Below are 21,353 nucleotides of genomic sequence, written 5' to 3' on the forward strand. Positions count from 1 at the left end.
TTTGACGTTTCCTGGGCCTTGGGAAGGAGAGGGGAAGCAGTGGGCGCTGTAAGAAGCTGAGTCCACTGGTTCAAAGCTGAGGAAGAAAAGACAGACGGAGGGTCCCCCACTCTGTCCCGTGGGTCATAGGCACCCAGATTGGCAGAGAACAGGCAAGTAACAGTGAAGTGGGCCAGGTGTGGGCCATCAGGGAACGGTGGGGACTGTGGCAAACGGAAAGGAACAGGTGTTCCCTGGCTCCAGCTAATTGTGCCAGGCAGAAATGAGGACCCAGTGTTGCCAGGTCTTCTAGTTTTTCAGAAAGTCAAAAATGTGAGTTTTTAGGTGAAAATCGTGTGCTTACCTGGGGGCTGCAGAAGACCTGCAAATACCCAGCTCTCAAGCTGTGAGGTGGTACCACTGAAACCAGGCCTCCGAGGAGGCGACAAGCTGGGGAATGGGACCAGGGGATAAACTCCCTGGGATTTCAGGGTTAACTCCAAACCCATTCTCTTTCATTTCTTGCTGTGCAAAGTCCAGAAAATGCCTGCCTGAGCTGCTTTTCTGCCTTGATGGGGTATGGAGAGGCAGTGTGCTGGGGCATTTAACAAGCATGAGGCTGAGTGTTGGGGACCTGGGCCTGGCTTCCAGGTCTGCTGGGAACCAGCTGTATGACTGAGCAGTGCATCTCACCGTCTCTAGCAAAATCACAACAGGAGGCAGTACATACCCGCTCTGTAGGAACCCCTACATAGTGGCTTCAATATGCCAAAACTCCAAACTGCTGAAGCCTAAAGTCCCAGAGACTTGTGATTAGAGTTCAGAGAGGGCAGTGCTTAGCCTAGTAGATTAGCCCTGATGGTGGGCTCTTGGGCACCCTGTCAACCAGGCAGTTAATATACTTGTGAGGTGGGAGTCTTCCAGACATACCATACAGACAGCCCACTGCTGTCTTCATGAGTGAGGCCGATCTGAACTGGCCACTTCCTTAGCGTGTGGTCATAGACAAGTTACTCCCTAAAACTTAGATTTTGCATCTGTCAAATGGGAGTAGCAATTCCCATCCCCACCTCTGTTGGTAGAGATGTGAAGATGAGCCACGTGTGATGCTTTCAAACTGTGGTGCTGGAGAAGACTCTTGAGAGTCCCTTGGACTGCAAGGAGATCAAACCAGTTAATCCTAAAGGAAATCAACCCCGAATATTCACTGGAAGGACTGATGCTGAAGCTGAAACTCTAATACTATGGCCACCTGATGTGAAGAACTGACTCATTGGAAAAGACCCTGATGCTGGGAAAGATTGAAGGCAGGAAGAGAAGGGGGTGACAGAGGATGAGATGGCTGGATGGCATCACCGACTCAATGGACACGAGTTTGAGTAAACTCTGGGAGATAGTGAAGGACAGGGAGGCCTGGCATGCTACAGTCTAGTCCATGGGGTCGACAGTCGGACACTACTTAGCAACTGAGCAACAGCAACAATCAGGGGGACAGGGCTGGTTCCGAGACTGGCCTGACTCAGTTTCCCCCAAGAGGGTCTGCAGGATCCACAGTGCCTCAGACAGTAGAGCTAGAGGGGTCCTGGCCACCTCTCCGGTCCTGCCTGCACGTTATACAGATGGGAGACTGAGGCCCAGAGAGGAGAAGGGTATGGTGGGAGGCAGGGTCAGCTCTAGACAGGCCTCCTGGGGGCTGGGGGCTTGGGGCGGGGCCGAGAGCAGGTTGACCCCATGACCTCTCTCTCCAGCGACGCTTTTGATCTCAACTACGGTGTCTGTGTCATGAGGATGCGTGAGGGCCTCAACATCTCAGAGGTGATGCAGGCGCACAGTGAGTACCCCCCTTCTTGACACCCCTGTCAAAGACAACAGGATCCCAGGAAGCTCTAGAACCCATTTTTTTTTCCAAGTGGTTCAGGGAGGACAGGGGGAAATTAGTAAGGAATAAAAGGTCACAGACTCCTAGGAAGTCAGTTTTTGATGGAAATCATCAGATTTCTAAAAGGAGAAACTGAGGTCCTGAAAGGGGATGTGACTAGTTCAAGGCCTTGCTTGACTGGACCACAGCTCCCCGAATCACCGTGGGAGCATTTGTAACCAGATGGGATAAAGAGGAACTAAGACAGGAGAGAGAAAAAGATGGGGAGAAGAGCCACGTGAAGACCCCAGAGCATGAAAACACACACAGAGAGGCCATGAAAGCTGGGGATAGAGTAGGGAGATGTGCTACATTTAAGGCCACATGTAAATAGATCTGAACTCGTTATTTTTAGAAGCGTGATAGAAATAACACATATAAAGACAATGGGGGTGGGGGGTGTGATGCTGAGAGGAGCGGATGCTGCAGGCCAGCCTGGGTCTTGTTCACCCAGGTCACCGATGGGCTGAGGGTGTGCCTGGCAGCTGGTAGTTCAAAGAATATTTACACAACCAGAATTTGCAGAGCAGCAGCCACACTCCTGACCAAGGTGGCTTTAGGTGCTGGGCGTGCAGCAGGGAACAAAACCAAGTCTGCCCTGGAGGAGCTGACATTCTGGGGGAAACGCAGTGGACCCAGGACTCATTGCAGGCAGTGATAGCTCATGAGGTGTCCTGAGGAAGCCCACACGGAGGGGAATGTGGGCAGGAGGGCCTCTCTGAGGAGGGCGCTTATTTCTAGAAGGAGAGGGCTGGGGAAAGAGGGCGCTTGGCTCTGAGGCCACCCACCCACTGCTGAGACCTGGTGGGGAGGAGCATGCCTTGTTTGAGCAGACAGGAAGCTGGTGGGGGGTGCATGGAGTGTGCAGGGAGGTAGAGACCAGATCAGTGGAAGCTGCAGAGTCAGGACCTTCCCCCAGGGTAAGAGGGCCCCCAGAGAAGCCTGGGTACAAAGCTCCCCCTCTTTTTCAGTTAACCCTATGTTTGATCCAGCAGAGGATAGCAAGGAAGCCAGGGCCGGCGGGGCCCACCTGTCTGTCTCCGGCACAGGTCAGTCCCCCCACCCCAACTCAGAGGCACAGGGAGCTCTCACCCTGGGGAGCACTGAGTGATGGGCCACGGGGGAACTCGGCCAAGGGCAGGAGATTTTTGTTTTTGGCAGTGACCTGAAACCCCTAGGATTGGGTCACAGGGAGTTGGTAGGGCAGTGGGGCTAGGGGCAAGGTAAAGATTTCCAGCCCTGCTGGAGAATTCAGAGTCCAGGCATCGTGGGACACCATCCAGTAGGCTCTGGGGCCCAAGTCCTGCCCCTCCAAGGGCCCCCTGGCCATGCTCCAATGCAGAGGGGCAACAACACTCTGGGAAGCAGGGAAACAGTGCAGGGGCTGGGAGTGTCCTGTGGGCATTTGTGAGGGGCACAGGGGAGTTTTTAAGAGAATGGTCCCACCCCCGGAGCCAACCAGAATCCAGGGAGAGAGAAGCTGGGAGCAGAGGAGGGGCACATCCCAGCACTGCTCTTCCGGGGTCCCTGCCCCGGGGAGTCTCCCATAGGAGGGCGTCCCCAGCGCATGCGCACAGCAAGGGCTTCCGGCCACCGTGTGCACAAGCCCATGCTGTGTTCCCAGACAGCCTCAGGCCTTTCCCTGTGCTCCGCACCCACCTGACCTGCCCCTCTGCTCCTGCAGTGGACCCCGAGGCCTTGGTGCAGGAGGAGCAGGCCAGCACAGTCTTCCAGTCGGAGCAGGGCAAGAAGACCATCGACATCTACTGGCTGTTCGACGATGGAGGTCAGTGCCCCAGGATGCCGGCTCTCCCCTGGCTGCCTCCCTTCCATGACCTCCACTCTCGGCCTCCCTCGCTGGCCGCTGACAAGGCCACTGGTGGGACCTCGGGGCCCAGCTAAAAGGAATGGGGCCCCTGGGCCCACCACTGGGCTCACGGGAGCCTGGCCAGGTCCCTCCTGTGGCCCTCTGTGTTCAGCTGTAAAATGAGGGACTTAAAGGAGCAGGTGAGGTCAGCGTGAGGAGGGACTTCAGACTGGACAGGCCGTTGGGGTCACGGGCACGTGATGTAAGTGGGAGACATGAGCTGGAGCGCAGCAAAGCTGTAGGCATATTCATCACTTACCAAAGAAAAACACGCTCTCTTGATTTTCTTGTGACTCTCAGTTTTATTGTTCCCACCCTTGATAGAGTCCTAGATACAGAGAAGATATTCTGAGCATTTACTATATGCTTGATACCAAGGGTTTACATAGGTTAACCTAATGCAGTCCCCAGGTGAAAATGATTATTAACTCCCTTTACAAATAAGGAAACTGAGGCACAGAGTGGAGAAGTCATGTGTGGATCATACAGTGATAAATGACAGCGATCTAGATTTGCATGTGAAATCAGATCAGATCAGTTGCTCAGTCGTGTCCGACTCTTTGCGACCCCATGAATCGCAGCACGCCAGGCCTCCCTGTCCATCACCAACTCCCAGAGTTCACTGAGACTCACATCCATCGAGTCAGTGATGCCATCCAGCCATCTCATCCTCTGTCGTCCCCTTCTCCTCCTGCCCCCAATCCCTCCCAGCATCAGAGTCTTTTCCAATGAGTCAATTCTTCGCATGAGGTGGCCAAAGTACTGGAGTTTCAGCTTTAGCATCATTCCTTCCAAAGAAATCCCAGGGCTGATCTCCTTCAGAATGGACTGGTTGGATCTCCTTGCAGTCCAAGGGACTCTCAAGAGTCTTCTCCAACACCACACTTCAAAAGCACCAATTCTTCGGCACTCAGCCTTCTTCACAGTCCAACTCTCACATCCATACATAACCACAGGAAAAACCATAGCCTTGATTAGACGAACCTTTTTTGGCAAAGTAATGTCTCTGCTTTTGAATATGCTATCTAGGTTGGTCATAACTTTCCTTCCAAGGAATAAGCGTCTTTTAATTTCATGGCTGCAGTCACCATCTGCAGTGATTTTGGAGCCCAGAAAAATAAAGTCTAACACTGTTTCCACTGTTTCCCCATCTATTTCCCATGAAGTGGTGGGACCGGATGCCATGATCTTTGTTTAAATCCGCCCCCCTAAATGCTGGCTCACATATTTAAAAGCCTTGTGCACAGGAATTCCCTGGTGGGCACTTTCACTTCAGGGGGCACAGGTTGGATCCCTGATTCTGGGAAATAAGATCCTGAAAGGCCAAAATAATTTTTTTTAATTTATTTTTATTTTTCGGAGAAGGCAATGGCACCCCACTCCAGTACTCTTGCCTGGAAAATCCCATGGATGGAGGAGCCTGGTGGGCTGCAGTCCATGGGGTCTCGAAGAGTCGGACACGACTGAAGCGACTTAGCAGCAGCAGCAGCAGCATTTTTATTTTTGGCTATGCTGGGTCTTTGTTGCTGTGTGGGTCTTTCTCTAGTTGTGGCGAGCAGGGGCCACTCTCTTGTGGTGTGCAGGCTTCTCATCGTGGTGGCTTCTCTTGTTGCGGAGCACTGGCTCTAGGGTATGCAACCTCAGTAGTGAAGCTCCCGGGCTGTAGAGCACAGGCTCAATAGTTGTGGCACACGGGCTTTATTGCTCCAAGGCCTGTGGGATCTTCCTGGATCAGGGATCAAACCCGTGTCTCCTGCATTGGCAGGCAGATCCTTTACCACTGAGCCACCAGGGAAGCCCCCCAGATTTTTAAAAAATAAATAAAAGCATCATGCCATTCAAGTAAACCCCAGCCCACAGAGCCCATGTCTCACCCTGGTTTCACCTGGCAAACTCATTATAGAGATGAGTACACTGAGGTCAAGAGAAGGGATGGGGTTGCTAGAGGCAGAGTGGAGCGGGACCCAGACAAGGCTGTATCCTGAGAGCATCTTTCTCTTAACTCACGGCACCCTCCTTGCCAGGCCTCACCCTCCTCATCCCCTATCTCCTCGGCCGCAAGAAGAGATGGAGCAAATGCAGGATCCGCGTGTTCGTGGGGGGCCAGATCAACAGGATGGACCAGGAGAGGAAGGCGTAAGTGGGGAGCGCCGACCATCCAGGGCTACCCGTGCCTGCCCACACCTGCCCCTACTCCCCATTCCACCCCTCAGGGCTCTCGGGTCACAGCAGCGGTGAGAGAGTTTAGGACAGGAGGAGGTTTCTCTCCATTTCAGAAGCGGTTTTGGTGTCCTGTCCCCTTTAATAAGATACACATGTCCTAGTCCTGGCCATGGCAGGGAGGGCTGGTAAATTTTAAATCCACAAATCTCCAGGAGATTTGCAGTTAAATGAAGGATGGAGAAGGCCCTGCCCCTCAGAAATGAGGGCAGAGCTTAGAATCCTTCGGGGCAACGTCCCCCACTCCCCACCCAAGCCCCCGCACCCCCCAACTCCCAAGCTTCAGGTGCCACCCCTGGTGAGGCCAGAGGTGACTTAAGTGGCCGGGATGAAGGGCAGCAAATCCCCTGGAATCTCTTGGTGAGAAGAGACTCCATTCTCCAACTCCATGGCTGATTCTCTGTCTGAACAAGAGGAAGTCGGCCTGGTTCAAGTGCTGGGCAGGTGATGGCATCTGCCAGAACTGAGTGATGTTGGTTTACTGGTTTTATCGGCCTCATCTTTCTGGCAAGGGTTGCTGATTTGCTGATTAAATTGTGAAGCCATTTCCTTTCAAGACATATCTAAGTGAGAATGTGAGTTGACTTAAGCTGAGACGGAAGTAAACAGTCGGGCACGTACACAGGTGTGGAGGTGGCAGGAGTCGGGCAGGTGGCACACGTGGGCTAGATTTGGGCCCCTGTTGCTTTAGAGCAAGGTCAAGTGAGGTCGAAGGCCATAGGACCGAGGACTGCTGGAGGGTGTGGGCAGGCTGGGGAGGATGGGGTGGGTGGCTTGCCCCAAACTGTGCAGTTAATTAGCCAGAGAGAAAACCCTGCACAGCCTTGAGTGCCTGCTGTGACACCCCAGGGACAGGACTCCATGGCCTGTGCCACCCTAGTCCTATGCCAGTACCTCATACATCCCCATGACCCCTGCTGCATGAGTTAAGGGTGACTAGCAACCCCATCTTATTGCCCTCACCCCCATTGAGAGCTTCTCCACTGGAGGGCCCTTCTCCTCAATGCGGAGGAGAACATTGCCTGGGAAACGCAACATCTGCTTCTCTGTGCTCCTTTCCAGAAGATAAACACACCGCAAAGGCTGCTTTGCCCTCTTGGCTTCCTGTTCCAGCTCCCACTCAAAGCTGGGCTCAGGGGGTGTTGGTTCAGATCGAGGCCACGGCACTGTGGGGTCACAGGATGTCTTGCAAGCAAAGGTTGTGAAATCTCCTCTCCTCCCAGCTGACTCTGGACCAGCCCAAGTCCTCTGCCTTCCTTGTGACCCCAGGCCACCCCTGTGCTGCCCCCAGCTGTGCTTTCCTAAGTTCACTCCCAAGTTCCGGGACCAGCGATGGCAGTTTGTCTCCTTTTTGTTCCCTGGCATGCTCCACACCGTCCCAGGCAGCCCCTCGCTGCTCCCACCCCATCCCCTGCACCCCCATGTCTTTGCTTATTTGGACTCTCCTCCTGGGGTGCTCACTCCCCACCGGCTAGTCCTGGTCACCAACACCGCGTCCTGCCCAGGGATTCTGATGGAATGGGCGGGCTAGGGCCGAGGCACAAGTACCGTTTAGAAGCCTCCTTGTGTGGTTCCGGTGTGAACACCCTTATCCACCCTCTTTAGTCTATAACAGTCTTACCCACTGTTCACCATCCAGCCAGATTGCCACCTCCTCTGTGAAGCCTCCCCTGACTGCTTCAGACCACAGTTGCCATTTCCTCCTTGTGGACACAAAGTCAGGGCTATCTGGCTTGCCACTCCTGGTTCTGTACTCAGCTCATATGTGTTACCTGCTCCCTCAGCCACCCTGAGGAATTTCCTACCGTTCACCTCCCATTCCTTACACCCTCTTTTCTCAAAGTGTGGCCAGTGAACCAGCAGTCCCACATCACCTGGGAGCTTCTTAGAAATGCAGAATCCCAGGCTTCCCTGGTGGTTCAGTGGTTAGGAATCCACTTGCCAATGCAGGGGCCACGGGTTCGATCCCTGGTCCGGAAAGATCCCACATGCAGCAACAAAGACCCAGCTCAGCCAAAAGTAAATAAATAAATCTTAAAATAAAGATTAAAAAAAAAGGAAATGCAGAATCCCAGGTCCCAACCCAGGCCAGCTGGATCAGAACCTGCGTCGTAACAAGCTCCCCAGCAGGTGCGCAGACGTTAGAATGTGAGGCGCTCTAGCCCAGAGATGGCCACCTGAGACTTAAGGACAGTTCCTTTGTCCTGTCACTTGTCATCATCTGACCTGCTTTATCAATATTCACTTACTGTCTGCCTCCCTCGTCGGCTAGAATGTGAAATCCCCAAGGGCAGAGTTTGTTTTGTTCGCTGCTATATCTTCCCTAGTGGCTCACATGGTAAAGCATCCGCCTGCAATGCAGGAGACCCAGGCTCAATCCCTGGGTTGGGAAGATACCCTAAAGAAGGAAATGGCAGCCCACTCCAGTATGCTTGCTGGGGGAGTCCCATGGAGCCTAGTGGGCTACAATCCGTGGGGTCACAAAGAGTCAAACACGACTGAGCAACTAACATACATATCCTCCACAGGTGCTCAGTGAAAACTCACTGAAGGAATGAATGCGTTAAAAAAAAACCTCTGTCTTCCAGGATCATTTCTCTGCTGAGCAAGTTCCGGTTGGGATTCCACGAAGTTCACGTCCTTCCCGACATCAACCAGAAGCCACGGGCCGAGCAGTGAGTTTTCTGTGTTGGGGGTTCCAGGGAGAAGGGTTGGCCCTTTGGTAAACCAAGGGCAACCCGGTTCACCTGCCCCTGCCTACACTGGGCTCTTGGAAAGAAAGAGTTTGCAGCCATTAATTTTTGTTTGAGTTTTTTCCCCTTGCCCCCTGGTCCTTTGCATAACAGAACTGTGGTCTTTGCCAGAAAAATACCTGGGCTGAAGGTCAAAGAAAGTTCCCACTCATGCTTTTCACAGACCCAGTGTTTTTGAAGCTCTTCATGGCCATTCTGCTCCTAGAGCAGAGCTGGTGTTTCATCTGCCAGGGGCCTCCCACCCACCCCGCACACCCTGGGGCTGAGAAAGTCTCCAGCTTCACACCTCTCAAGCTCAGGCTGCTGGCTACTCATGAAAGGCTGATTTATCTACTCTGATTTTCTAAATTTTCTCCAACCCCTGTATCGTTTTCATAAAGGAGTGGTTCTCAAACATCAGCATCACCTGTAGGGTTTGTGAACACACGACTCTGGGGCCCAGCCTCAAGATTCTGAGTCTCTAGGTCTGGGGTGAGGCCTGAAAATGTGCACTTCTAACAAGCTCTCCTGTGCTGATGCAGGCACCTCACTTTGAGAACCACAGTCTCAGGCGATCCATGTAACATGCTTAACAGGGCGCCCTGCCTAGAGTCAATGATCAGTCAAGGCTGGATTTGTGGCTTCTGCCCGCTTGTAGCTTCTGAGCTCTTTCTGTATCTCCACCTTTCCCTATAGTCCTAACTCTGCTACAGACTGCTTCCTTCCTTCTCCGGACATTGCTTAAATTAAGTGTCTGAAAAAGGGACTGTGACCATCCCAGCTCATTGCTTCCTGCCAAGCTGAGGTAAAGGTCACCGGAAGGTCTATTTCTTGGCCACCTTTAGTCCAGTTGGCCATGGCCACGAGTGGCAGGATCATATGCCCCGAAATACACCACTGGAAGGATGCTCCTTCTGCAGAGGCCACGGCAGAGGCACGTCCCCTCCATGGGGCTGAGGGGCACTGGAGCAAACAGAACGGAAGTTCCCCGGGCCCTGAGGCAGAAGCGTGGCAGCTGCAGCCCCTGATGTTATGTTAACTCACTGGCACCTGGGGAGTAGAAGATGTCGAATGGTCTGGGCAACCGCTCCCCTGCTCACCCATGCAATGGCAAGTGGGCAGACTTGAAGCAAACTCCTGTGTGAATTTGTAGCAGGGCTCAATTGTGGGGCCAGAAGGAATAAGTTACTTTCCTAATGATTCAGTTGCACATTCTTAAAAGAAGACATTTATGATAGGATTGCCTTATGTAAATCTGTCGAAATGAGGTTTTCCAGCACTCTGTCTTCTCAGTAAAGTAAGGTCTGTCCTGACCTCTTTAGCCCTTGTTTACCTGGAGAAGGAAGGACATCAAGAAGAAAAGAAAGGGGACTTCCCTAGTGGGCCAGTGGCTAAGACTCCGAGCTCTCAGTGCAGGGGGTCTGGGATCAATCCCTGGTCAGGGCACTAGATCCCACATGCTGCAAGTAAGAGCCCCCAGGCCATAACTAAAAATCCCTCCTGCTGCCACTAAGACCCAGAGTAGCCAAATAAATAAATATTTTTTTGAAGGAAGGAACTAGTTAACAGTGATGGATATACTGACTCCCCCATTCTCTCAGGGCTGTGCTTGAGCGACAGGGGCAGAGGTGAGTAAATTGCAGCCCTGCCCTGCATGGTTTACCTTGGCTGAGGTACAGGGAGGATGTCAAGAAGCATCAGAATGGTGCAGAGATGGACGCAGATGCAAAGGAGAACAGGGCCATCTCTGCTAGTGGAGGAGCAGAGCCTTGAGAACGGCCGTGAACAGAGATGGGAGGGGGAGACCTTCCCCCATGGAGAGGACAGTGGGAGCCACATGCAGAACCCCCCAGCCCATCTTGTCTTTAAACCCCATCTTTCCCCTTGCATCTGCCTTCACCTCCTGGACCATTTCTCTCCTCCCTTGCACAGCCAACCTTCTCCAAAGTGACGCTACCCTCTTTGTGGCTGCTTCCTCCCACCCTTCCCTCATTCTCCAGCTCACTCCAGTCTGGCTGCCCTCCTGCAGCTCCGCTGAAATCCTTCTCTCCAGCTTGGGCCGTGACCTCTGCAGCACCAGGTCTGCAGAGCCCGCGGCTGTCCTCCTCGTTCTCTGCCTCACAGCCGCATTTGACACAGCGGTCCTTCTTGAAACAGCCCCTTTGGATCCAAGATGCTGCCCTCTCCTGGATCCCTCCCACTTCAGGGATCCTTCTTTCAGCTTCCTTTGCTGGTGCTGCCTCCTTTCCCTGACTTACCTGAGGGCATCCCATTCACGCCTGCACTCACCTTGCTCCATCCACACAGGCTTCTCTGTTGCTCCTCAAGCAGCCCAAGTACACTTCTGCCTCGGGGCCTTTGCACCTTCCATTCTGTTTGCTCCAACACCCCCTTCCTTGTGCATAGCTAGCTTGGGAAGGAAGGGCATCCTCGGGTCCAGAGAGGACTTTCTGCCCAAGTATTTCCCATCCCAGGACTCAGCATATGCTTTCATAAGTCTTCTGATCTGTATCCACCTGCTTATTTGTCGCCCAGCAGACCACGAGCTCTGTGCGGCCTGGGGATGTTGTCTGGTTTGTTCACTGCTGTATAGAACAGAGCAGTGCTCGGTAAACACCCTGGGGCGGGAGTGGTCAGGGGGTGGAGATGGATCCCAGTCAGGCTTCACGGACCACTTGTGGAAGTCCTGTTCAAAGTCAGACGCAGCTGTCAGGGCTGAATTCAACACAGAGGCTGCTTGGTGTAAACAGCAGCATCAGAAAGGGTTTCAGCCTGAAATGTATGTCCCCACGGCCCCCACCTCCATCTCCCTCTGAGGACCCAGTTCCCCTGGACATGGGCACCTTGCCCAGTCTCACTGGCTCTCTCTGCCCCCAGCATCAAGCGCTTTGAGGACATGATTGCACCCTTCCGCCTGAATGACGGCTTCAAGGACGAGGCCACGGTCACTGAGATGAGGCGGGACTGCCCCTGGAAGATCTCGGATGAGGAGATTAACAAGAATAGAATCAAGGTGCGGGAGAAAGAAGGGCCTTGCTGGGGTGGGGGTGGGGGTGCTCCTGACCGAGGTGCTCCCCTGGGTCAGGGCCTGTGCCCCCATCTGTCCTGGGCTTCTGAACCCCTTCCCCTGACCCTCAACTCTAGTCTCCCTGCACCAAGCCTCTGAGGTGTCCTCAAGCCACACACGCTCAGGCTGACGAGTGACCCAGGGGTTGATCTCAGAGCCATCCTTGGTGTGGGAACCTGGTCCCTTGGTCCATTTTGAGTCCTCCTGGCCATGGCAATGGACTGCCTGGGGCCCTTCTCCCTCTCTTCCCCTGTTCTTCCATGCCTGCAGGAAGGAATTCATGAGGCAGATGGTGAAGGTCAAGGTAGAGCTTGTCCTTTGTGGGCCCATAAAGCTGCCTGAGCTTCTCCCCTAGGCTATGGACCCCACGCCCTTCCCAGGCAGCATCTTCAGGACTCTGCTCAGGCCTAAAGGAGAGTGGGGGCTGCCATGCCCATTTTAAGCTGGGGAGAGCAGTTCTGCTCCCTGTGAGTTCCATGGTGGTAGTAGTTCTGAGGACTCAGGAGACATTTGCTGATTTCTGGGGACAGTTTTGGCTGTCACCTGCCAGCAGGAATGGCCGCTGTCACTTAGCAAGTAGCGGCCTGGGATGCTGCTAAACATCCTGCAACCCACAACACAGAGTGATTCCACCCAAATGCTGCCCATGTGAGATCTGGGTGAACTCACTTGCCCTCAGTTTTCCTTTCTCTCCAATGGGGTATCCACAATCAGACCCTGAGTGTCCACCACTTCCGAACAATTCAGAGACAAGCCTTGGAGAGGAGGAGGGAGTCCGCCCTCAGCTCAGCCCCACCTGAGCTTTGGGGAGTTCCCTGACCCGGCCCCTGAGCCTTCCAGAGTCACCCAGTCCTGAGAAAAGGCTGAGTAATGTGTCGTGTCCACAGAAGGCTCCTGCCTACTCTGTCACAGGGGAGATCGAGCCATCACCATTGCTGAGTGCACCTTAGCAAGTGCTTCCCCTGGAGCTTTTGTGTGCATCATCTCACTCAGGCTTCCCCAGACTCCCCGGGGAGGGCACTGTTGCACCCATTTCACAGCTGAGGACACTGAAGCTCAGGGAGGCAAGGTGCCTGCTCGATGTCGGAAACTCTTAGAGCTGAGATGTGAACCCAGCCCTCCCCACCCCACGGGAGGTGCTCTTTGCCACCACAATCCCACAATAATAAGGTCAGGAAGAAAACACCCCAGGGGCTCCTCCAGGAGGTAAGCTTGGCTTTCAGTCACCTTCTTGGAGGTGGGAGAATCTACCATAATTTAGGGGGGACAATTCACACACCCAGTTTGAGATGTTCAAGAATGTGGACTTGGGCTTGGCGGGGATCGCTCAGGGGACGTGGGAAATGACCACATGGCTTTTCCTTGCCCAGTCCCTGCGGCAGGTGAGGCTGAACGAGATTCTGCTGGATTATTCCCGAGATGCTGCTCTGGTTGTCATGTAAGTAGTGACCTGTGTGCTGGAGAAGCCTGATGCCCAGGCCAGAGTGTCAGCTTTAGAGGGCTGGTCACTGGCTGAGGACCCGAGCCTTCCTCTGTGAGGATGAAGGGCCCCAGGCCCATAGAAACACAATCTGGGTGGCTTCTTACTCCTTGACCGGGCCTGCATCCACCCCGTGCCCCACGCCCCACGCCCCACGCCAGCGCACCAGCTGGCCGAGGTCTTGGGTCCCTGTGTCCCAAGCCTCACCGACTCCCCCCACCCCTGCTTTCCCCTGTCCATTGCTTTTTCCTGCCAAACTCAGCTTGGCAAAGGGGACCCAGTTTGTTCTGGAAGAAAATCGATTCCTAGTTGTTTGGCCAGCTCTCTTTGGTCACCAGCCACCCCCAGTTGATGCTGGTGCCAGGTCTGGGCAGTGGAATCAGAACCCTGCCCTGGCCGGGGCTGCTCCAGCCTCTCTCGCTGCTGGCCCTGTCTGGTTAGGAGCCGCCTCGGCTGGCCGTTGACCCAGGCTGAATAAGTGGAAGAAGAGGGGAAGGTGACAGTGGTGCGGACAGTCTCATGGAGGCCAAGAGGCAGAACACGGTCAGCCAGGCGCCCAGCCCCCTCTCCCAGGGACAGGCCGGCTCAGAGGGAATGCAGCCCTCTGCCCAGAGGAGCCCCTGACATTTCCTGGGGCGAGCTACCGCAGACTCCACAGGACAGCGGGGAAAGCCGCCGAACCTGTTTGTTCACACCCTGAGACCAGGATGGAGCACACAATTTGTGAGGCTGTGCGCAGTGAGAATGTGGGGCCCTTTGTTCAAAGGCGATTAAGAACTTCAGAATGGTAACAGCAGAGCGTGAAACCCAGCCTGGGACCCGTCTCAGTGCGGGGCTTCGTGACCGCACAGGTGGCTGCCCCCAAAGCTGGCTCTGCCTGGAGCCGTTCTTTCTGGGGCTCATGGGGAGATAATCTTTTCTACAAAGAAAGTGCTCCATGTTTCCTTTGGTGTGGGGACCGTAGTGTAAGGGAAGCAAGTTGATCTCCAAGCCGCTGGTCAATATCTTTCAGAGAACGTTTCTAGGGCCAGGTTAGCCTGGTTGTGGGCCGGGTCAGCAAGTAAGACGGTGACAGCGGCTTCATCCTGGGATGGCTCCCCGACTTTCCCTGGGTGTGGTACTTGGGATGTGCCATCTGGGGCATAGGTGTGCCAAAGCACCTCTTCCTGAGTGCCACCTCTGTTCAGAGAAGCAGATTTGCATTTTGTCTCTGCCATTAGCCCACTGTATGGCCTTGGGCCAGTAACTCTCCTTCTCTGAGCCTCAGCTTCCCTGATTATACATTTTTTTTGAATGTTTATTTTTGGGGCTGCATCGAGTCTCACTTGCAGCACCCAGGTTCTCCATCGTGGCGTGCGGGCTTCTCTCTAGTTGTGGTGCACGGGCTCTAGGGCGCGTGGGCTCTGTAGTTTCTCTTCTAGTTAAGACCCCCAGACTTGTAGTTGTGGCTCTTGGGCTTAGTTGCCCAGAGACATGTGGGCTCTTAGTTCCCTGACCAGGGATAGAACCCATGTCCTCTGCACTGCAGGGTGGATTCTTAACCCCTAGACCATCAAGGAAGTCCCTCCCTGATTATAGAGAAGAGTTAAATTAATTATTTCGAAGATTCTCTTTCACTCTAACATTCTATGACCCTAAGTTTGCCACTAAAATGAGTCAGACTCAGGCCATAAGAGGAGGAATTTCATCTGGGGAGGGACCACCTGCTGTCACCTCTCCCCTCCCACTCCCCCACCTTCTGGATCTCACAGGGGAAACCCATCCCCGCCCCCAGCCTTTCCGGGATTAGCTGATACAAATAAACGGGAGAGGAGAGAGCGGCACACAGGTGCACCCCAGGGCGTCTGCCACAGTTGCCTGAAAGGGCCCTGGCTGTCCAGCCAGCACCACGGGGAGCAGCTGCTCTGCTCCTCCAACCCGGAGACATGCCTTTAAAAGTTCACCCTGAGGGTCCCCTGCTTCAACCATTGAGGGGGCGGGGAGGTGTGGAAAACAGCAAATTCCTCAATTCCTTCTAGATCAGGGTCTGGGGTTGAGCCCAGGAGCCCACATTTCCCAGAAATCCCAAGAATGAGAAAATCCTCCCAAGCCTCCAGGAAATGACAAAAATCACATTTTCTAGCACATCAGAGAGCACACATGGGGCTGTTTTCTAGAGCAGCTTTGAGGCAGAACTGGCTTGTTTGCTGTCTACTAATCAGTGGTTTATCTGATTAACAGTCCTTGTTTGAGCTCAACTTAAACTGCACACTAATAAACCAGCCTTGTAACTAGCCCAACAACCTTGACCACACTAAGCACATATTTCTGGCATAACTTTTGGGTCTAGACCCCTCTTTTTTCTTATAAACACTCCCTCCTCAAAGCTAAATGCGTGTGTGCTAAGTTGCTTCAGTTGTGTCCGACTCTTTGCAACCGTATGAACTGTAGCCCACTGGCTCCTCTGTCCATGAAATGTTCCAGGCAAAAATACTGGAGCGGGTTGCCGTTTCCTACTCCAGGGCATCTTCCCGACCCAGGGATCAAACCCGTGCTTCCTGTGTCTCCTGTTTGGCAGGCAAGTTCTTTACCACTAGTGGCACCTGGAAGTCACCAAAGACAAATAGTAATAGAATAATAGCAATCAAAGTGCATTTTATTGATTGAGCCTCTGTGACACTCAAGGCATTGGGGTTTATTAATAAAAAAAATTTTTTTTTTCATTTATTTTTTGGCTATACCGAGCAGCATGTGAAATCTTAGTTTACCACCAGGGATTCAATCTGTGCCCCTTGCATTGGGAGCATGGAGTGTTAACCACTGGACCACAAGGGCAGTCCTAACTTTTTTAAAAATTTATTTTATTAAAGTATAGTTGATTTATAATGCTATGTTAATTTCTGGTGTATAGCAAAGTGATTCAGTTAGACATATATACACATTCTGTTTCACATTCTTTTCCGTTATGGTTTATCTGAGGGAACTGAATATAGTTCCCTGTGCTACAGAGTAAGGCCTTGCTGTTTATCCAGCCTACACATAATGGCCTGCATCTGCTAATCCCAAACTCCTAAATCCACTGGGCCTATTAATTTTCAGAACTCTATGAAGTGACTCTGTTTTACCCCCATCCCCACCGCAGCACACACCCTTAGGAGACGAGGAAGCTGAGTCTCAGAGAGATTCAGAATCTGCCAGGTGGTGACTAGGGTTTGAAGCCCCAGATGCCGGTTCTGAAGCTCGGTTATCTTTCTGCATCTAGGTTAGATCCAAGGCTGCCTTTCCTTGTGACTAAGCGAAGCACTTCTGAGCAAAAAGCTCCTTTGTTCTGGAGCAGCTTGATTTCAAAAGATTAGTAGCTTACACCACACACATCCTGTGGGCAGAAACAGAGCGTGTCATTCGCTGGCACTGGGGGAGAGTGCCAAGGGAGTCTGTCCTTTGGACAGGCAGACAGATGGACAGGCTCTGCTCTGAGAGGGAACTTCATGTTGGGGCTTGAAAAGCCACAGCAGGAGTGATGGAGGTCCCCTGCCCTGGATAGTGCAGTTACTAGGCCCCCAAGCCTTAGACATTTCTAATTGCAGTCCCTGAAAAGAACGTATAATACCAGTAGTTCTGTTCAGTCGCTCAGTCATGTCCGACTCTTTGTGACCCCATGGACTGTAGCACGCCAGGCCTCCCTGTCCATCACCAACTCCTGGAGTCTACTTAAACTCATGTCCATTGAGTCAGTGATGCCATCCAGCCATCTCATCCTCTGTCGTCCCCTTCTCCTCCCACCTTCAATCTTTCCCAGCATCAGGGTCTTTTCCGATGAGTAGTTACCAGTGGGCATTTCCAGCCTTTAGTGTGACTGTCAAATCAGGAAAGTTTGGTTTCAATATTTCCACTTCCCTTTTCCTGGGAAAGGTAGCAGAAAAACACAAACTCAGTCTATTAACTAAGGTGACACTGGCTTCATGGAATGTGCTTGTTCCCATGGTGTTCCCTGATCCTGGGGACCTTGCTTTATAAGGGAGGATACTGTTTGTCCCAAAAGAAGCTTTGAGAAGGGAATTTTAAACAAAGGGACAGCTGTTTGGGGATGTCGATTCTCAGCAGAGGAGGGGTTGCAGTGAGCTGGGATCATGGGGATGGAAAGATCCCAAGACCTTGGGTCATGTCCCAGCTCTGCCACTCACCGGCTGGGTCATCTTGAGCTGGCAAATGGTAATAAGTGGTGACAATACTGCTGACGTCACAAAGTGCTCACTCTACGCCAGTGCTTTTGTGCAGTACCCTTCACGACCTGGGGCTTCTTTGGAACTCATAAGCCTATGACAGAATCATGTGTGTTCACTTTGGGGAAACAAAAACTGAGGCTTAGGGTCAATGAGCCTTTTGTCACAGCCACATGGCTGAGGAAGCGGCAAGCCACGACTCTAGCAGCTTCTCTGACCCAGAGCCAGCCTCTGAAGCCCAGCATTGCACAGCATCCTCCTGTCTGGCCGGTTCCCCCAGCTTTTCCCCTGGGTAGTTTTGAGGTTCAGATGAAACAGTACCTGTGGGTGTACTTTGGGAAAACAAACAAGGTTCAGGCCCATGTAACATGCTGGTGCCCCAGCTTTGTGCACCGCCAGTGGGATCGGTATGATGCCGCCTTCCCGCAAGAGCCGCAAGCAGGGCGGTGGCAGTCATCACCAGGTGTCTTTGGAATCTCAAGATGGTGGAAAAGTCGCTTCCTGAAATAGCCATGAAAATGTGGCTGAAGAGCCTTCCGAGGGTATGTGGTTATTTGCTTAGCATAGCAGTTCAGACAAGGCAGTTCAGGGAGACGGCAGAGTCCTGCTCCCAAGGCCTTACATATGTGGCAGGAGCCAGGACTAGGCCACTCAGCTGAAACCCATGAACGTATCACTTTGCTGTGGCTGCAGGCAGGGGTGTGGCTGGAGAGGCGAGGCTGGCGTGATCCGAGTGGCTGCAGGAGTGGGATCCGTGAGCCTCGCCGTGAGCCTCAGACTGTTCTCCATACAGGTGAATAAGACAGACCCCACCTGCCCATGCGTGAACAAACATTCTAGCGGAGGGAGACAGACAACAAATAAATGAAAAGAGGATTTGCAAGTGTGAAGTGTTACAAAGATAATGAAACAGGGTGACATGATAAAGAGGGGGAGATGGGATTGAAGAGGCTGATCCGAGAAGGAGGTGCACTTGGGCCAAGACCCGAGGGAGCCAAGCTGAAGAGCTGGGAGCTGGCTCTGCCATCTGGGTGGAAAGAATGTCATGTGCCAAGGCCCCGGGGCAGAAACAAGCTGGCCGTTTATTTCAGGAGTGGAAAGGAAGCCTCTGTGGCTGTGTGGGTATGAGGGAGCCTGAGGGCAGTGGGAGGGGAGGTTGTGGAGGCTGGTGGGGCCAGGATCACAGGGGCCTCACAAGCCATGGCTTTGTTTAGAAATGCTTTGTGGGTGAAGTTACATTTCAAGTCATGCTTTCAAGAAGAGCCACAGGTCATTCCTAGGGTGGCTGGGAAGAAGGAGCACTGAAGGGGCCAACAAACAGAGATGCTGTTCAGGAAGCAGACCGGGAGCTGGGCCTCATGGGGAAGGCCCCTGGTTAATTTCCCATCTGCTGCTTCTTCCTGCCCCACAGCACCCTGCCCATAGGGAGGAAGGGGAAGTGCCCGAGCTCACTCTACATGGCCTGGCTGGAGACGCTGTCCCAGGACCTCAGACCTCCAGTCATCCTGATCCGAGGAAACCAGGAGAACGTGCTCACCTTTTACTGCCAGTAACTTTGGGCTTGGCTGCACCTGCCCAAAGCCTGAGCGCAGGGGATGCCTACCTATCCACGGGCACAGAAGGCATACCCTGTCACATGTAGTATCTGATGATCTGATGGAAGAAGTTGGTAGATTTTCAAACATCGGCTGGACCCCACTCCCATTGGACTTGTGCTCTGGGTTTTGTTTTTATGGGCTCAAGAAGTAGCAGATAGAGTTGTCTGCTCTATCTGGCGGGTCCATATCCCTTTTAAGTTTTCTTTTGCTCTTGATTACAACAAATTAAGATTTCAGTCTTTGATTTGTGTACAAATTTGAGACAGACTTCTGGATGTGTATCTTGGCGGTTTCTACAGACCTTTCCTGGGAGCACCCCCTAAACACGCCTCCCCATACCAATGTCAGGCGAGTGGGCACCCCACATGCACCTGCAACCCTTGCAGGAGGAATACAGGGCCCCTTGAGCCTCCATAATAATGCAAATTTATTTAACTGCCTCTCACTTCCTTCACTTTCAATAATGTGTCTGAAGTGTTTTGGTTGGTTCTTTGGTAAACTGAGACTTTCAAACTTTTCTAGATGGCAACCCACAGTAAGAAATCTATTTGACATTGAAACTTGGAACAAATACAATGAAACAAAAGTGTGACAAAACAATCTTTATCCTTTGCTGAGAAAGACAGAGCTCCTGGCCGAGCACTTGAAGGAGGGAGAGGGGCTGCCTTTGAGCCATGCAGTGGACTGGGACCAACTCCCACTCCAGATTAGGCAAAGCCTTTCTAGAGCCACATGGAAAACCACTTCCTGGCAAATGGTTGCTCCCTCTTCTGACCTCAAGGAGACTCTGATCCAAGAACAGAGAATGCTTTGACTTTGGGAACTTAAATAAAACACTTCACCATGTTGGAATCTAAATTTTGAACAATGATAATAGCTTTGTTTAAAAAAAAAAGTCTTGAGTTAACAGTGAGGTCAAAAACAATGAAAAGAATAAAAAATACATTTACTCAGTCAACAGAATTTATTTGTTTTGGAACAGGCTGTTTCTCAACTCCGCTGAGTGTTTTGGAAAAATTAACTGTACTGTTTTTTCGACCCTGGATTAAACTTTTCTCTGTGCTTCCACTGGTCCCATAGGTCACAGTGCCGGATTTCCACATGGATGTTTACAGGGGTCACTTACTTTTCCCTTTGCTTCTCTTACATGTGCTTGAAGATGCACAGAGAGCCTGTCTTCTTTAATCTTTTAAAAAGTCTCCCAGGAATTTCAATCTTGCCTCAAACCAACGGGCAGAGAGATTGAGTGGAAAGAGCCAGAGCGTGGCCACCAAGGAACCTGGACTTGAGTTTCTGTGTTCCCCCCAAAACTGACTATGACCTCAGATATGGCCCCTTACCCTCTCTGAGCCGCAGTCTGTGAAATGAGAGAATGGGACTGAGGCAGCTGTCACCAGCCAACTGGCCTGCTGCTGACTGGTTTGGCCCACGTGTTGTTTTTTTTTTAATTACGTGTGTATTTCTTTGGGCTGTGCAGGGTCTTCGTTGCTGTGCCGGCTTTCTCTGCTTGTGGTGAGCGGGGGCTACTCTTCGCTGCAGTGCTCGGGCTTTTCTTTGTGGTGGCTCCTCTTGCTGTGGCTCGAGGGCTCTAGAGGGCGCAGGGGCTTAGTTGCTCCAAGGCATGTGCAATCTTCCCGGATCAGGGATGGAACCTGTGTCTCCTGCACTGGCAGGCGGGTTCTTAGCCACCGTACCATCAGGGAAGTCCCCAGTGTGGTTGATTAGTGTTATGGAAGTGAGGGGCACCAGGTGGGGTGGAGAACACATTCCTCAGTACCCCCACCCCCACTGTGGCACACCACTTCCGGCGCTACTGTGTGCTCAGAGGCTGTGAAGATACCCACCACCACCACCAAGTCATCGCTGGGCATGTGAAGCACTAAGAGATGAAGAGACTTTGGTCCGCTGTGTGTGTGTCTGTGTCTGGATGATAAGATGCTCCACGTCAGTGAGGAGTCCAGCCTGGCACTGTGCCCGGGAAACCACAGAGAGGTGGTCATCAGAGCTGGAGCCCAACACTGCCAGCAGCCACCCTGCCACTGCAGAAGGAACTCCTCACTTATCTCCCCCAGGATCCACTGCTCAGATAGCTCCTGACTTCCCCCCTGGCATTTCAGCCTCCAGATTTCATGTCCTCTTTCAGTTCCTGCCCAGACTTGTGGCTCTGATGTAAGATAGGCTCTCTGAGCTCCCCTCTCAGGCAGAGAGCTGTGGGTCTCACAAGAACATGGAAAGCCCCGTCTGGACTGAATTCCCTTTTACACACCTACCTGGCCTATAGTGTGGCTTG

General features: G+C 52.6%; 1 protein-coding gene across 2 annotated transcripts in view; it reads left to right on the forward strand.

Moving 5' to 3' along the window:
• SLC12A3 (solute carrier family 12 member 3) overlaps nucleotides 1–20,026 on the forward strand; it is a 39,824-nt gene extending 19,798 nt beyond the window's left edge. For both annotated transcript variants that reach the window (XM_061387273.1, XM_061387272.1), the window contains exons 19-26: nucleotides 1,728–1,810; nucleotides 2,869–2,946; nucleotides 3,582–3,683; nucleotides 5,789–5,900; nucleotides 8,573–8,659; nucleotides 11,594–11,729; nucleotides 13,154–13,221; nucleotides 18,877–20,026. In XM_061387273.1, the coding sequence (XP_061243257.1) occupies nucleotides 1,728–1,810; nucleotides 2,869–2,946; nucleotides 3,582–3,683; nucleotides 5,789–5,900; nucleotides 8,573–8,659; nucleotides 11,594–11,729; nucleotides 13,154–13,221; nucleotides 18,877–19,018 (808 nt within the window). In that variant the 3' untranslated portion in view covers nucleotides 19,019–20,026. The remainder of the gene's footprint in view (nucleotides 1–1,727; nucleotides 1,811–2,868; nucleotides 2,947–3,581; nucleotides 3,684–5,788; nucleotides 5,901–8,572; nucleotides 8,660–11,593; nucleotides 11,730–13,153; nucleotides 13,222–18,876) is intronic.
• The last annotated feature ends 1,327 nt before the right edge of the window (nucleotides 20,027–21,353 follow it).

This window comes from Bos javanicus, chromosome 18 (genome assembly GCF_032452875.1).
Source record: "Bos javanicus breed banteng chromosome 18, ARS-OSU_banteng_1.0, whole genome shotgun sequence".
Classification (NCBI taxonomy): domain Eukaryota; kingdom Metazoa; phylum Chordata; class Mammalia; order Artiodactyla; family Bovidae; genus Bos; species Bos javanicus.